The sequence below is a fragment of the Panthera tigris genome, chromosome A1 (genome assembly GCF_018350195.1).
Source record: "Panthera tigris isolate Pti1 chromosome A1, P.tigris_Pti1_mat1.1, whole genome shotgun sequence".
NCBI lineage: Eukaryota > Metazoa > Chordata > Mammalia > Carnivora > Felidae > Panthera > Panthera tigris.
The window spans coordinates 110612610-110625774 of record NC_056660.1 but is presented as its reverse complement, the minus strand read 5'-3'; the positions used below and the strand labels follow the sequence as shown (position 1 = coordinate 110625774).

Below are 13165 nucleotides of genomic sequence, written 5' to 3'. Positions count from 1 at the left end.
CCGCCTCCAGATCCCTCCGCCCTCCGCCACTACCACGGAGTGAGGGGTGTGGTAAAAGGGTACAGGGCGTATGAGAGCTCGTTGTGGGAATTTTTAGCAGGATTCTGTCCATTTTGGCTTCCTGATATAATAGATAAATTAGTTCTGTCTGATATAGAGATGTAAATTGTGGATTATGAGATCCCAAAACTGAAACGCCATTATGTTTCTCCCCCTTTCACTAGTTTAAACTCGACCGGGTGGGGACAGAAAGACGCATCCGGGGCCAGAGATTTCAGGGAAAGGAGGTGGGATGACGTAAGGTCACGTGACTGCCGGCAGCGTTGTCAACAATCCACCCCTGAGGGGGAGGGGACGAAGTATCTAGAACCACGTGTCCCTGTGACGCGATTAGAACGCATCACGTGGGAGTGTCGCCAGAATCGGAGGCTCGGTCAGATTTCTGGAGCCGGTAGTTAAATTTAAGGGGTTGAGGGCCGGGGGAGACTTTTACTAGTTTTCTCTAAGGTTTGTTTGAACAGGGACGGCGATTGTGGCCTAAGCAAAAGCTCGTTTTGCTTAACTCATTAAAACAAAGTCAGACATAATATGGATTTAAAATCCTTTGTGGTTAGTTCAACTGCTTATCAAATCTGATACATGGGGCAATGAGAGGACCTCCGCTTTTTATAATAAGTGCAGCATTGAATGCTGAGGCACACACCACGTAAAATCCCTTGAAATGCTTCCATTAGGCCACCAAATACCCTGGCACATGCATTACAATGGGGTTTCTAGGGTAGGAAATTCTGAGAACAAAAAAGTATGGTATACAGATTTTTTAAAAGTTTGTTCACAATCTCTATAGACATTTTCTGAACACGGGGCTGCACTCATTTGAGGATTTGTGTCAAACTGTGTAAAAGTCCACGGATTTGGCTAAGATGGGGTACATGGAGAGGAGATCTCAAGAGAGCACTTCCAAGTGTGATTGGTTGTCAAGAAAGCCTAAAAATATGACTCAGATGTGAAGAAGAAATTTTGCAGACATGGGTGGGGGGGTTATAAATCTAACCTGGATAACTGGTTTCAGGTTTTGTACACCAGCAAATAAGGTGCAAATGGGCCTGAATTGTTGCCCATCAGGGAGCTCAGGAGGTGTTGATCCTTGGGGATTCTGACATTTCCCTCCCTCTAGTTCCTTTAATGCCTGGCCTCAGGGCCAATAAAGGTCTGCAGGACTCTCAGCACTGTATAACCCTTTGGGTTAATTGTTCAGCCCAAAGCAGAATGGAAGTATTGCATGAAGTTGCCAGTAGTTCCATGGAACCAGAAAAGGTTAATTGCACCCACTGTCTTGCTACCTCCTTTTCTTGAAACAGTGAATTTTATCTTTTGTTTTTATAACTGCCTTGGCGATCAAGGCAGACAGGCCTAACTCTTGATAGGTTCTACTATGCATTCACACATGTGATTCTGTAAGTCAAAAGCTGAATATTGTTTGTCTTCCTGATATATAATTCTCCCCAAAGCTAAAGATGAAGACATATAGGTAGGATTACATGCAGGAAAATGCTCAGGATAAACTGCAAAAAAATCCCTGTTATGTCATTTATCTAGCAATGTATAACTGTTATGGAAATTGACAGTTTATGGAGGCTGGCAGGCCAGCAGAACCCAATGCCTAGTTCTTAAGCAATTAAATAACTTTTTTTTTCCTCTTGCTGTCCCCTTATATGTCAAGCAATTTTGGTAGGTCTATCCAATTTTGAATTACTTGTTTTCCCAAAGAGGGCGTTTTTATTTTTTTTAACTTTTTTTTTTTTAATTTATTTTTGAGACAGAGCATGAACGGGGGAGGGGCAGAGAGAGAGGGAGACACAGAATCGGAAGCAGGCTCCAGGCTCGAAGCCATCAGCCTAGAGCCCGAAGCGGGGCTCGAACCCACGGACCGCGAGATCGTGACCTAAGCCGAAGTCGGACGCTCAACCGACTGAGCCACCCAGGCGCCCCAAGAGGGCGTTTTTAAAAAGAAGGAGTACGAGTTCAAAAAAAATTCAAAAGGGGCGCTTGGGTGGCTCAGTCAGTTGGGCATCCGACTGGCCTCAGGTAATGATCTCGCAGTCCGTGAGTTTGAGCTCTGCATCAGGCCCTGTGCTGACAGCTCAGAGCCTGGAGCCTGCCTCAGATTCTCTATCTTCCTTTCTCTCTGCCCCTCTCCCTGCTCACGCTTGCTCTCCTTCAAAAATAAATTAACATTAAAAAAATTTTTTTAAGCATATGTGTTCAAGAAACGTTCTTGAACCATCTTAACTGCGTTTTAAGGATGTATGTCAATGGCTGAGGTCGAACTGAGGTCTACGCAATTTAACGTAACTAGGTAACTTAGACCACTGTAATTACACAAGACTTCCTTGGAAAGACTTGTTTTACAAGATGACTCCGCTTAATGACACCAGGTATCCTTTTAGGACCCAGCACCAGCGGCAGGTGTTCGTTGGCCCGGAGGCATCTAAGAGCTGGTCGGGCAAGCTGGCGCCTCTGTGGCCCTTCCTTAGAAGACGTGAAGACCCTGGGTGCTGTCAAAATGGGGGTCCTCCCGCTCTCAACTCAAAACCAACCTTGTGAGTTGGTCTCAATCCATAAACTTCCCACCCCACCCCACGCAAGCTTTCACTGAGCGCTTTCACCTCGCCTCATTTGCTCTTCCGGGTCGGGTGGGGGTCGGGCCGATGTTCCGGTCTTGCGCAGTAGAGCCCGGGGCGTGAGGCCAGCTGCATCGTTGCCATGGTAATGGCCTGCCGGGATTTAGCTGGGCAGGCGAGATAAGTAGGGTCAGTGTCTAGTTGACCCGCTGGGTGTGCGCGGAACCTGGCTGGCGGCATTACAAAATGGGCTGAGACGTCGGTGGTTGACTGGATGAGGTCGACTTCGGGAAGAAGGGCGCGACACTGGTCCGGGTGTCTGGTTTGAGGAGCGGGTGGGGCTGAGGTTTTCTTGGGTCCGGTGTCTGACCTGTAGGCGACTGCAGTATTTTGGGAACCCCCGTACCTGACGGGCGCATGACAGGAAGTGTGCGGACCCCACTCCTGATGGGTGACATGTGGTGAGGGAATCTTCAATCTTAGTGTTCATGGGAATGACCGAGAGAGCAGGAAGATCTCTAAGTTCTGGTGAGGCTGGAGCCCCACAAGGACACCCTACTGTCTGCAGGTGGCAGAGTCCCAAAGACAAACAAGAGTCTGTGGAAAAGATTAATATTTTTTTATGTTTAGGTATTTTAAAATACGGGTTTATTGTGGAAATGCATTGCGCAGCTTGAATAAATAAAAGTACAAATGCTTAACATTTTCTTTCTTTCTTTTCATGAAGAAGAATCCAGGTTTGAAAATGGAAATGTATGAAACTCTCGGAAAAGTGGGAGAGGGAAGTTATGGAACAGTCATGAAATGTAAACATAAGGATACTGGGCAGATAGTGGCCATTAAGGTATTTTATGAGAAACCAGAAAAATCTGTCAACAAAATTGCAACGAGAGAAATAAAGTTTTTAAAGGTTTGTTTCTTTTACCTTGGTTGCTTTAAGTCAAAGAGGAATTGTTATATAGTAAAAAATTATAAAAGGAATATTTTATTTAACACATATATTAAGACATATAGTAGGCATAAAATGTGGTACCCTACCTTATTGTGTGTATTCTGAAATTTTATAGCAATACAAGATATATATGCTTCTGTATAATGTAACAAAAGTTATGCCAAATATGGTGAAATGTTTGTTCAGAAATATGCAGGTATAATAATTAGTAAAAATATCTGCTTTGTGAAAGGCATTTTGCCAGATGCTGAGATTATAATGCAGTACCTCCTTTTCAGAACTTTTTACTATTTAATCAGAAAGATGGGAGCGCACTTGAAAACCATACTGAATAGAAAGTGGCTTATAATAAAGGCCAGTTGGGTAGAGAAATTTTCTTGGAGGAAATAGAACATGAATTTGGCCTTAAAGCATGTACAGAATTTAGGCAGGAGAGAGAAACTAATTTATTCCACATTAGGAAACAACATAAACTCAGAGATGCCCAAGTAGTTCTGAGGAGAGACCAGATACTTTTGCCTGTAGAGTTTTTTTGTAAAGAAGTAGAAAGAGGTGATATTAGAGAAGTAAACAGGAGTTAGGTTTTAAAGTCTTGTCTTTTTAAAAATTATTTAAATGTTTATTTATTTTGAGAGAGAGCAAGGGAAGGGCAGAGAGAGAGAGAGAGAATCCCAAGCAGGCTCCACACTCAGCACAGAGCCTGATGCAGGGCTCCATCTCACAACCATGAGATCATGACCTGGGCCAGTATCAAGAGTTGGACACTCAATCCACTGAGCCATCCAGGTGCCCCAAGTCTTTTCTTAAATGGACAAAACTTGGGGCGCCTGGGTGGCTCAGTCGGTTAAGTGTCCGACTTTGGCTCAGGTCATGATCTCGTGGTCCGTGAGTTCGAGCCCCACGTTGGGCTCTGTGCTGACAGCTCAGAGCCTGGAGTCTGCTTCAGATTCTGTCTCCCTCTCTCTGACCCTCTCCCGTGCATGCTCTGTCTCTCTCTGTCTCAAAACAAAACAAAACAAAACAAAACAAAACAAAACAAACAAAAAAACCCCACCAAAACATTAAAAAAAAAAAAAAAAACTGATGTCATTTCACACACACAAAAAAAGGACAAAACTTGATTTTGTAAGAGGTGGAATATTTTGAATTCAAAATAATTAATCTAGCACTATTTTTTAGAATAGATTGGAAGACTGAGTAAAAATAGCGAGATCTCATAAATTTAATTCAAGAATCCTGGTAAATATCATGAGAGCCCTTGCTGGATTGCAGCAATTTGAATTTAAAGTGAGAAAAGTAAAGTTAAAATAGAATACATTTCAAAAAGAAAAGACATGAAAGGATGTAGAAGGAAACAAAGGGAGGAGAAAAAAAGAATTGAAGTTCAGTGACTGTTATCATTGATGGAAATATGAAAGACCCAAAAAAGAAATGGTCTGGGAAGTAGTTCACTTTTAGAAATGTTGAATTTGAGGTGACAGGAATATATTCAAGTAAAAATGACTAGTGTGCTTTTAGAGATGGGGGCATAAGATAGAATTTTGTGTGGGTATGACAGGTCAACCCAGGGGGAAGAACTCAGGAGTGTGAAGAAAGGAGGATTATCATTCTTTGGGGATTGGGTACAAAACTAGTGATTAAAAAAATTTTAAATCTATATATTTTATTTATTGGAATTTGTCTAGATGTTTTAAGGTTTATGACTTTCACAACATAGTCTATTGGCTTATTTTTTTTTCAAAAAATTTTTTATTCATTGGCTTATTTCTTACAGAAGTTTTTGTTTGATCTAATCCAACAAGAGAGAGTTCTTGGATTATTTCACATTTTTAGTCTAAAAAGATTGCCATAGTGATTTATTTATTTGAATTAAATTTTTATCTTCTAGAATTTTGTTGAATAAATTACAGTTAGAATAATTAGTGATAATATCTGTAGAAAAGTTATCTGATTATGAAGGAAGACAAAAGTAAACAATTTGAAAAGTGACATTGGAGCATTTATAGGAGTTTCATGGTTTATCTGAGAAAACACCTGATTCCTTACCCTGGGTGGATCTTCCATGGTGCTTATTAATTCACATTAACTCTTTGTTGCTTTTGCCTTTAAAATAAAGACTGGACAGGGAAACAGTAATTTTCCTTAGTTGAAGGGTTAGTAGAGTAGTGTCCAAAACCAGTCAATTGTTCTTGATACTGCCAGCATGCTGTCACTGCAGCATTTTGGCATCTTGCCAATCAGGGAAATTGGGAACAAAAATAGGAAGGGAATCTGGCATTATATTCTGGCATGTTTTTCTCTTGGTCATATTTTAAGGACTTAGGTCTTAGTACAGATAAGTCGAAAAATTGATATTGTGCCATTAGAATAAAGGCAAATATTTTTTCATAAAAGCATAGTTTTCTAATGAATCTAACATTGAAAATATACATCTCAATTAAATTTTTTTAAGTTTATTTATTTATTTTGAAAGAGAGCAAGCGTGAGCAGGGAAGGGCAGAGAGAGAGAGGGAGAGAGAGAATCAGAAGCAGTCTCCATGCACTGTCAGCACAGAGCACGATGTGGAACTAGATCTCATGAAACTGAGATCATGACCTGAGAAATCAAGAGTCTGCTCAGGAGCTCCTGTACCTCTCAGTTTTTAGCGAAATGAATAAATGTTTTTGGTAATTTGAAAATGTTAAATATTTGAGAATATTTGGTAATAATTCAGCGTGTTAAAAACTAAAATAAGCAGCATAAAATATGGAGCCTGATTTGTTTTCTAGGCTGGTACATGCCATTTTTACTCTTTGGAAGTTATTTTAACAGTGTTACTAGTTTAAAAAGATGTTTTATTGCTTAATAGAATACTACAGACAGTGAACAAAAAGGTATCCACAAACAATGGTATATTTTTATAAAGTTCCTATAGCTATAAATTGTTTTTTCACATATCTGAAAGGGTTCTAGATATTTTGATGCTCTTGTTATAGTATTATTAATTTATACTGTCCACTTGGAACTTATGTTTACTTTTGAGACTTTAGGATCAAACTAATAAAATAATTTCTTAAAATTCATATCATGTACTGAATGGCACTGAAATCCATGCTCGCTTGAAAATGTAAGAACATTTTATTAAAAAAAATTTTTTTTAGGGGCGCCTGGGTGGCTCAGTCGGTTAAGCGGCCGATTTCGGCTCAGGTCATGATCTCGCGGTCCGTGAGTTCAAGCCCCGCGTCAGGCTCTTTGCTGACAGCTCAGAGCCTGGAGCCTGTTTCAGATTCTGTGTCTCCCTCTCTCTGACCCTCCCCTGTTCATGCTCTGTCTCTCTCTGTCTCAAAAATAAATAAACGTTAAAAAAAAAATTAAAAAAAATTTTTTTTAATGTTTATTCTTGAGACACACACACACACATACACACACACACATACACACACACACACAGAGCAGGGGAGGGACAGAGAGAGAGGGAGACACAGAATCCGAAGCAGGCTCCAGGCTCTGAGCTGTCAGCACAGAGCCCGATGCAGGGTTCGAACTCACAAACTGTGAGATCATGACCTGAGCTGAAGTCATATGCTTAACCAACTGAGCCACCCAGGCGCCCAAAGATGTAAGAACATTTTAAATTTCAGATATTAAATTTAACTATAAACCAGGTTAAAGGATAATACCAAGTTGTATTATAGTACACTAACCAAGTGATTTTAGTAAGCAATCAAATGCCAACCTCAAGTAAGGCAGTACATTTCCCCTTGTTTTATATGTATTAATTATGAAATAGTTTAGAATTTTTTTTAAGTTTATTTTTTGAGTAATCTGTACACCTAACGTGGGGCTCAAACTCAAGACTGCGAGATCAAGAGTTGCATATTTTTCCAACTGAACCAGACAGGTGCCCCAAGTTTAGCATTTTAGAAAATAGGAACGTAAGCAAATAAGTTGAAAATTTTCTATTGAAATGCATGGAGTAAAAGAAGCTAAGAATATTTTTGCTTTTTAAAATTACATAGATCTTGGGGCACTTGGGTAGCTCAGCTGTTTAAACATCTGACTCTTGATTTCAGCTATGGTCATGATTTCATGGTTTGTGGGATCAATCCCTGCTGACAGCACAGAGCCTGCTTGGGATTCTGTCTCTCCCTCCCTTTCTGCCCATCCCTTACATGTATGCATGTTCTCTCTCAAAATAAATAAACTTTAAAATTATATAAGTGTTATATGTACAAATTATTGTGCACATAATAATTTATTAAAAATCTGTTTCTTTTGTCAATAGCAATTTCATCATGAAAACCTGGTCAATCTGATTGAAGTTTTTAGACAGAAAAAGAAAATTCATTTGGTGTTTGAATTTATTGACCACACAGTATTAGATGAGTTACAACATTATTGTCACGGACTGGAGAGTAAACGACTTAGAAAATACCTGTTCCAGATCCTTCGGGCAATTGAATATCTTCACAATAATAATGTAAGTGCTTCAGAGTAAGCCAAACTATAGGCTGTATATGAATCATAAATGCCCTTTATGAAGATTTAAAATTTATTTTCCTGTACAATATTAATTGAATTGGGGTCACTACCTTAAAATTTAGTTACAGAATTGTAAAACATATTGACTACACAGTAATAAAGCTATAACTATAACAATAGGGCAAACCAAGTTGGAATACTGAAGTATCAGTAATTTCATAAGGAAGAATCAACAGTCAATTGGGGCACCTTTTATTGTGGAAAGTACATTAAAATGTTGGGCTGGCTCAAATGAAGGGATGTTTGGAGATAGGAACTGGAAACTAGGACAGTGTAATGGCAAATGAATGTCAATACCTTTAGGGAAAGAAAGAAAAAATAAAGTGGCTAAGAGGTATGGAGCCTTGTTTAACATGAAAAAATTAAGACAGGAAAGAAGATCAATTGTTCTGATTTAAAAAATTTTTTTAACTTTTATTTATTATTGAGAGAGAGACAGAGCATGAGTTGGGGAGGGGCAGAGAGAGAGGGAAACACAGAATCTGAAGCAGGCTCCAGGCTCTGAGCTGTCAGCACAGAGCCTGATGTGGCGCTTGAACTCATAGACCACGGGATCATGACCCGAGCTGAAGTAGGACGTTTAACTGACTGGGCCACCCAGGCACCCCTCACTTGTTCTGATTTTTAATGTTGCCTTTAGCATTGCCGAGTAAGTGTTTAGCTCAGCAGGTTTTGTTGTTGTTGATCTATTTATTTTGAGACAGACAGAGATAGCACAAGCAGGGGAAGGGCAGAGAGAGAGGGAGAGAGAGAGAGAATCCCAACGAGGCTCGACAAGTGTCAGCACAGAGCCCAATGTGGGATCGATCTCACAAACCCTGAGATCACAACCTGAGCCGAAACCAAGAGTCTGACACTCAACTGACTGAGCCACCCAGGAGCCCTGAGCTCAGCAGGTTTTTGTGGAGTTTTTTGTTCCCAACTTGAGCTCTACTTTCTGGAAAGTTAGATAGATATATTCAGTAAGAATAGTTTTATTAGTAAATAGTTTTATTAGTAAATGATATAGCATCTATATATCCTAGGCTTTCTTGGATATCTTAATTTCTAATTATCTGTCTTGCTAATAGTGTATTTCACTTTATGGTTTTGAAAAATGTGGTTGTGGGGCGCCTGGGTGGCTCAGTCGGTTAAGCGTCCAACTTCAGCTCAGGTCACGATCTCGCGGTCCGAGTTCGAGCCCCGCATCGGGCTCTCGGCTGATGGCTCAGAGCCTGGAGCCTGCTTCCGATTCTGTGTCTCCCTCTCTCTTTGCCCCCCCCCCCCCGTTCATGCTCTGTCTCTCTCTGTCTCAAAAATAAATAAATGTTAAAAAAATTAAAAAAAAGAAAAATGTGGTTGTGATAGCAACTAGAATTCAGATTGTAATTTCCTTGCCAGCTGGATCCTTGGGAAGGCAGTATAATGTAATAGTTAAGAGCACAGTCTGTGGAATCAGACTATCCTAGGTTTTTCTGCTATGGATAACAACACAACTTGTGAAGTTCACAGCTCACTGCAGTAGTGCACAAGTGACAGGTGGCAGCACCATTACTCTCTGGTCCCAGGAAAGTTATCTAACCTCTCTGAGTCTCATCCTCCTCATCTATAAAATGATATTGTAGGGTTGCCTGGGTGGCTCAGTCGGTTGAGTGTCCGGCTTCGGCTCAGGTCATGATCTCACAGTTCGTGGGTTCGGGCCCCACATCGGGCTCTGTGCTGACAGCTGGGAGCCTGGATCCTGCTTTGGATTCTGTGTTTCCCTCTCTCTCTACCTTTCCCCCATTCACACGCTGTCTCTGTGTCTCTCAAAAATGAATAAACGTTAAAAAAAATTAAAAAAAAAATTAAAAAATGAAAATAAAATGATACTATAGTAGTACATCACAGATTTTTTGTAAAGGTTGACATTAGGTAGTATGTATAAAGTATTGAGCACTGTGTCAAGCATATTTTAAGCGCTTAATAAGTACTGCTGGTAAGGAGTCAGGAATAGTTGTGTTATCTGTGTACCTACAGTGCTTTATCTATTTAAAATGTTTCTTGTGGGGCGCCTGGGTGGCTCAGTTGGTTAAGCGTCCAACTTCAACTCAGGTCACGATTTCACAGTCCGTGAGTTCGAGCCCCGTGTCGGGCTCTGGGCTGAGGGTTCAGAGCCTGGAGCCTGCTTCCGATTCTGTCTCCCTCTCTCTCTGCCCCTCCCCCGTTCATGCTCTGTTTCTCTCTGTCTCAAAAATAAATAAACGTTAAAAAAAAATTTAAAAATAAATAAATATAAATAAATAAATAAATAAATAAATAAATAAATAAATAAATAAAATGTTTCTTGAATTAAGGGAGAGACCACTATGTGCTATACTCTGTGTGGAGGACTTCAAAGAGGAAGTAAAACTAAAGTAAGTCGAACTTGGAATTGTAGCTAGGATTTCACTGGAATAGAAGAAAAAATAAATTCAGATGGGGTGTGGCTGTGAGAATAGTGGCAGGCCTGAGCAGGGAACTCAGAGAGTGGTGATAAGTGAGCTTTGCATAGACTAGGTAAAGGGTGATAAGATTGCACAGGTGCCCTGCGGAGAGGTTTCCAGAGTCCTGAGATTCATCCTCAAAGAGTTTGGACTTTTTCCGGGGATACTGGGAAACTATGGAAGGTTTTTGAGCCTGGCTGTAACAGGATGAAAATAAAACCTAAGCTTATTTTGGCAAGTGTAGAGGATAAGTATGGGTAGAAGCAGATCAGGTGAGAGGCTGTTGTGATAATCCAGATATGAAATGGTAAGGGCTTGGAATAGGTAGAGGAGGGATGGCAAAGGGAGAGAATGGAGACTTCAAAAGAGAAATGAGGAGCGCCTGGGTGGCTTGGTTGGTTTAGCATCCTACCCTTGATTTTCAGCTCAGGTCATGATCTCAAAGGTTGTGAGATCAAGGCCTGCGTTGGGCTTTGCACTGTCAGTACTGACTCCTTTTGGGATTCTCTCTCTCCCTTTCTCTCTGCCCCTCCCCTGTGTGTACTTGCTCTCTCTCAAAAACAAAACAAAACAAAACAAAACAAAAAACAAAAAGAAATTATAAGATGTGGGGACTAAGTAGATATGAGAGGGATGTGAATAAAATGAGAAATCAAAGATAATTACAAGGTTTTTAATTTGAGAGCAGAAGAATTTTGGTACCATTGACAGTCACTGGTTTTATTTAGAAGAGGGAATTGCTTTTAGAAATATTGTATATTTTAAAAGACAGAATTTCTAAGTAAAAATAGTGGTTGACCAATTATTTAACATGGTCTTTCTAGGAAGTTGTCAGAACTGGGTATTTTGGGATTTGGGAATCTTCCTCTTAGAGACTTTGGTTGAAGAGGTAAGGATGGATTATTCTCCAAGGAACAGAAAGAAAAAGTCCTCAGTACCAAGTATGGAAGAATACCCATAGAGTTGTTGGAGCAGCAGAGAAAAAGGCCTGGACAGAAGCACCTAAATTCTTTTATTCTCTTTGTCTTACCTAGGACCTGAAGTAAAATTATGCATGTCTCTCACCTCACAGAATATTGTAAAATTAGTAACCCTTGAGAATTAAGGCAGCCATGAGTGAAGAGGCTCATTAGAATATTATTATGCTTATTATCTGGATATCTGGATTCTGGCCTTGATATAAGGTTATCTTCATGTTGACAAAAAGGAAAGGAAAACTTAAAGGAAAACTTTATTTTCCTAGTATCTCCAAATTTCAGTTGAGTGGTTTTTTATATAACTGAAATGTCTGAGATATTATCTACTGTGATACCCCATGTTACTTTTTTTTGTAATGTTTATTTATTTTGAGAGAGAGAAAGAGCACGGGCAGGGGCAGGGAGAGACAGAGAGAGAGAATCCCAAGCAGGCTCTGCGCTGTCAGCACGGAAGCCTGACATGGGGCTCAATCTCACAAACTGTGAGGTCATGATCCGAGCCGAAATCAAGAGTAGGATGCTCAACTGACTGAGCCACGCAGGCATCCCCCATGTTAGTTTTAATAAGAATTTATGAAGTCAGATATAGTTCAGTACCAGTAAAGGCTTTTTATCTCCAGAAGTACTCGTTTACTTTCTTTTTATAGAATATAGAAAATATGCTTTCTATATTGGCTTTTAGGCAGCTTAAATAAAAATTTACTGTTCAGTTGCAGTAACTAGTTAATTATCTTTTTCATTCTGGTTGTTTTTATAATTTAAAATTTTGATCTGCTTAATAGTATAAGCCTCTTATACCTGAAACAAATGTAATACTGTGTGTCAATTTATATTTGAATAAAAATTTTTGAAAATATATTATAAAATACCCAAACAATGTAGCATGAGATTATGTGCTGTTCGTGGTGACATGCACCACTGGTCGCCCACTATCAAACACACAAATGAGAGTTGCCTGTGTCTGGCTTTAATGGAAGCGAGTGTGATGTCATATAATTTCAGCTAATTATTTTAGAGGAAATGGGTCTGACAGATTAAAACTGTAAACATTACATCTCACCATGCTAGTATTTCATTATAATAATTAAAAAAAACCCTCAAAGTTTTAGAATTCATGTGATAATTCAGACTGCTTATTATTTACTTGCAGGGAAAATACCATACTGTGCACAAAGTTGTAAACTTCATGCAAATCAAATAATTCCTCAAAGATAATCCATGTCCTACAAGCTTGTGAAACAATATTAAGTGATATGTGAACAGCTTGTTAATTCTAAATGAATAAAGTTTTGGGAATCCTGAAAAAAAAAAAGTTTCTTTGAAACCATTTTGGAAGCAAAGTGTAAATGCAAACATTTGGCCCTTATGGGGAAGACATGGTTATTTGTCCCCTCATCCATTTATTCAATAAATATTTATTGAGCATCTTCCAGTAACAATCATTGATTGTAGTGGGAGTTGAGGATGGAACCTTGAGTAAAAGACTTAGCTCCTACCCATATGGAGCTTCTTAAATTTTATTCGGTTTTCAGTAACCTTTATGAATTATAAATAATTTTGACTAATACCTAAGCACTGTCAATCTTTCTTAGCCCCACCTCACCTCCTACTCCACAAAGTCCTGCTTTCCTAAATTTAGGCCACTT

At 39.6% G+C, this 13165-nt stretch overlaps 1 protein-coding gene across 24 annotated transcripts in view; it reads left to right on the top strand.

Annotated features, from left to right (window-relative positions):
* Positions 1-346: 346 nt before the first annotated feature.
* Positions 347-13165, top strand: part of CDKL3 (cyclin dependent kinase like 3) — a 99922-nt gene continuing 87103 nt past the window's right edge. For 3 of the 24 annotated variants that reach the window (XM_042984141.1, XM_042984156.1, XM_042984148.1), the window contains exons 1-3: positions 2742-2769; positions 3352-3534; positions 7842-8036. In XM_042984141.1, the coding sequence (XP_042840075.1) occupies positions 2767-2769; positions 3352-3534; positions 7842-8036 (381 nt within the window). In that variant the 5' untranslated portion in view covers positions 2742-2766. The other 21 variants (XM_042984109.1, XM_042984118.1, XM_042984127.1 and 18 more) reach the window with 18 other exon arrangements.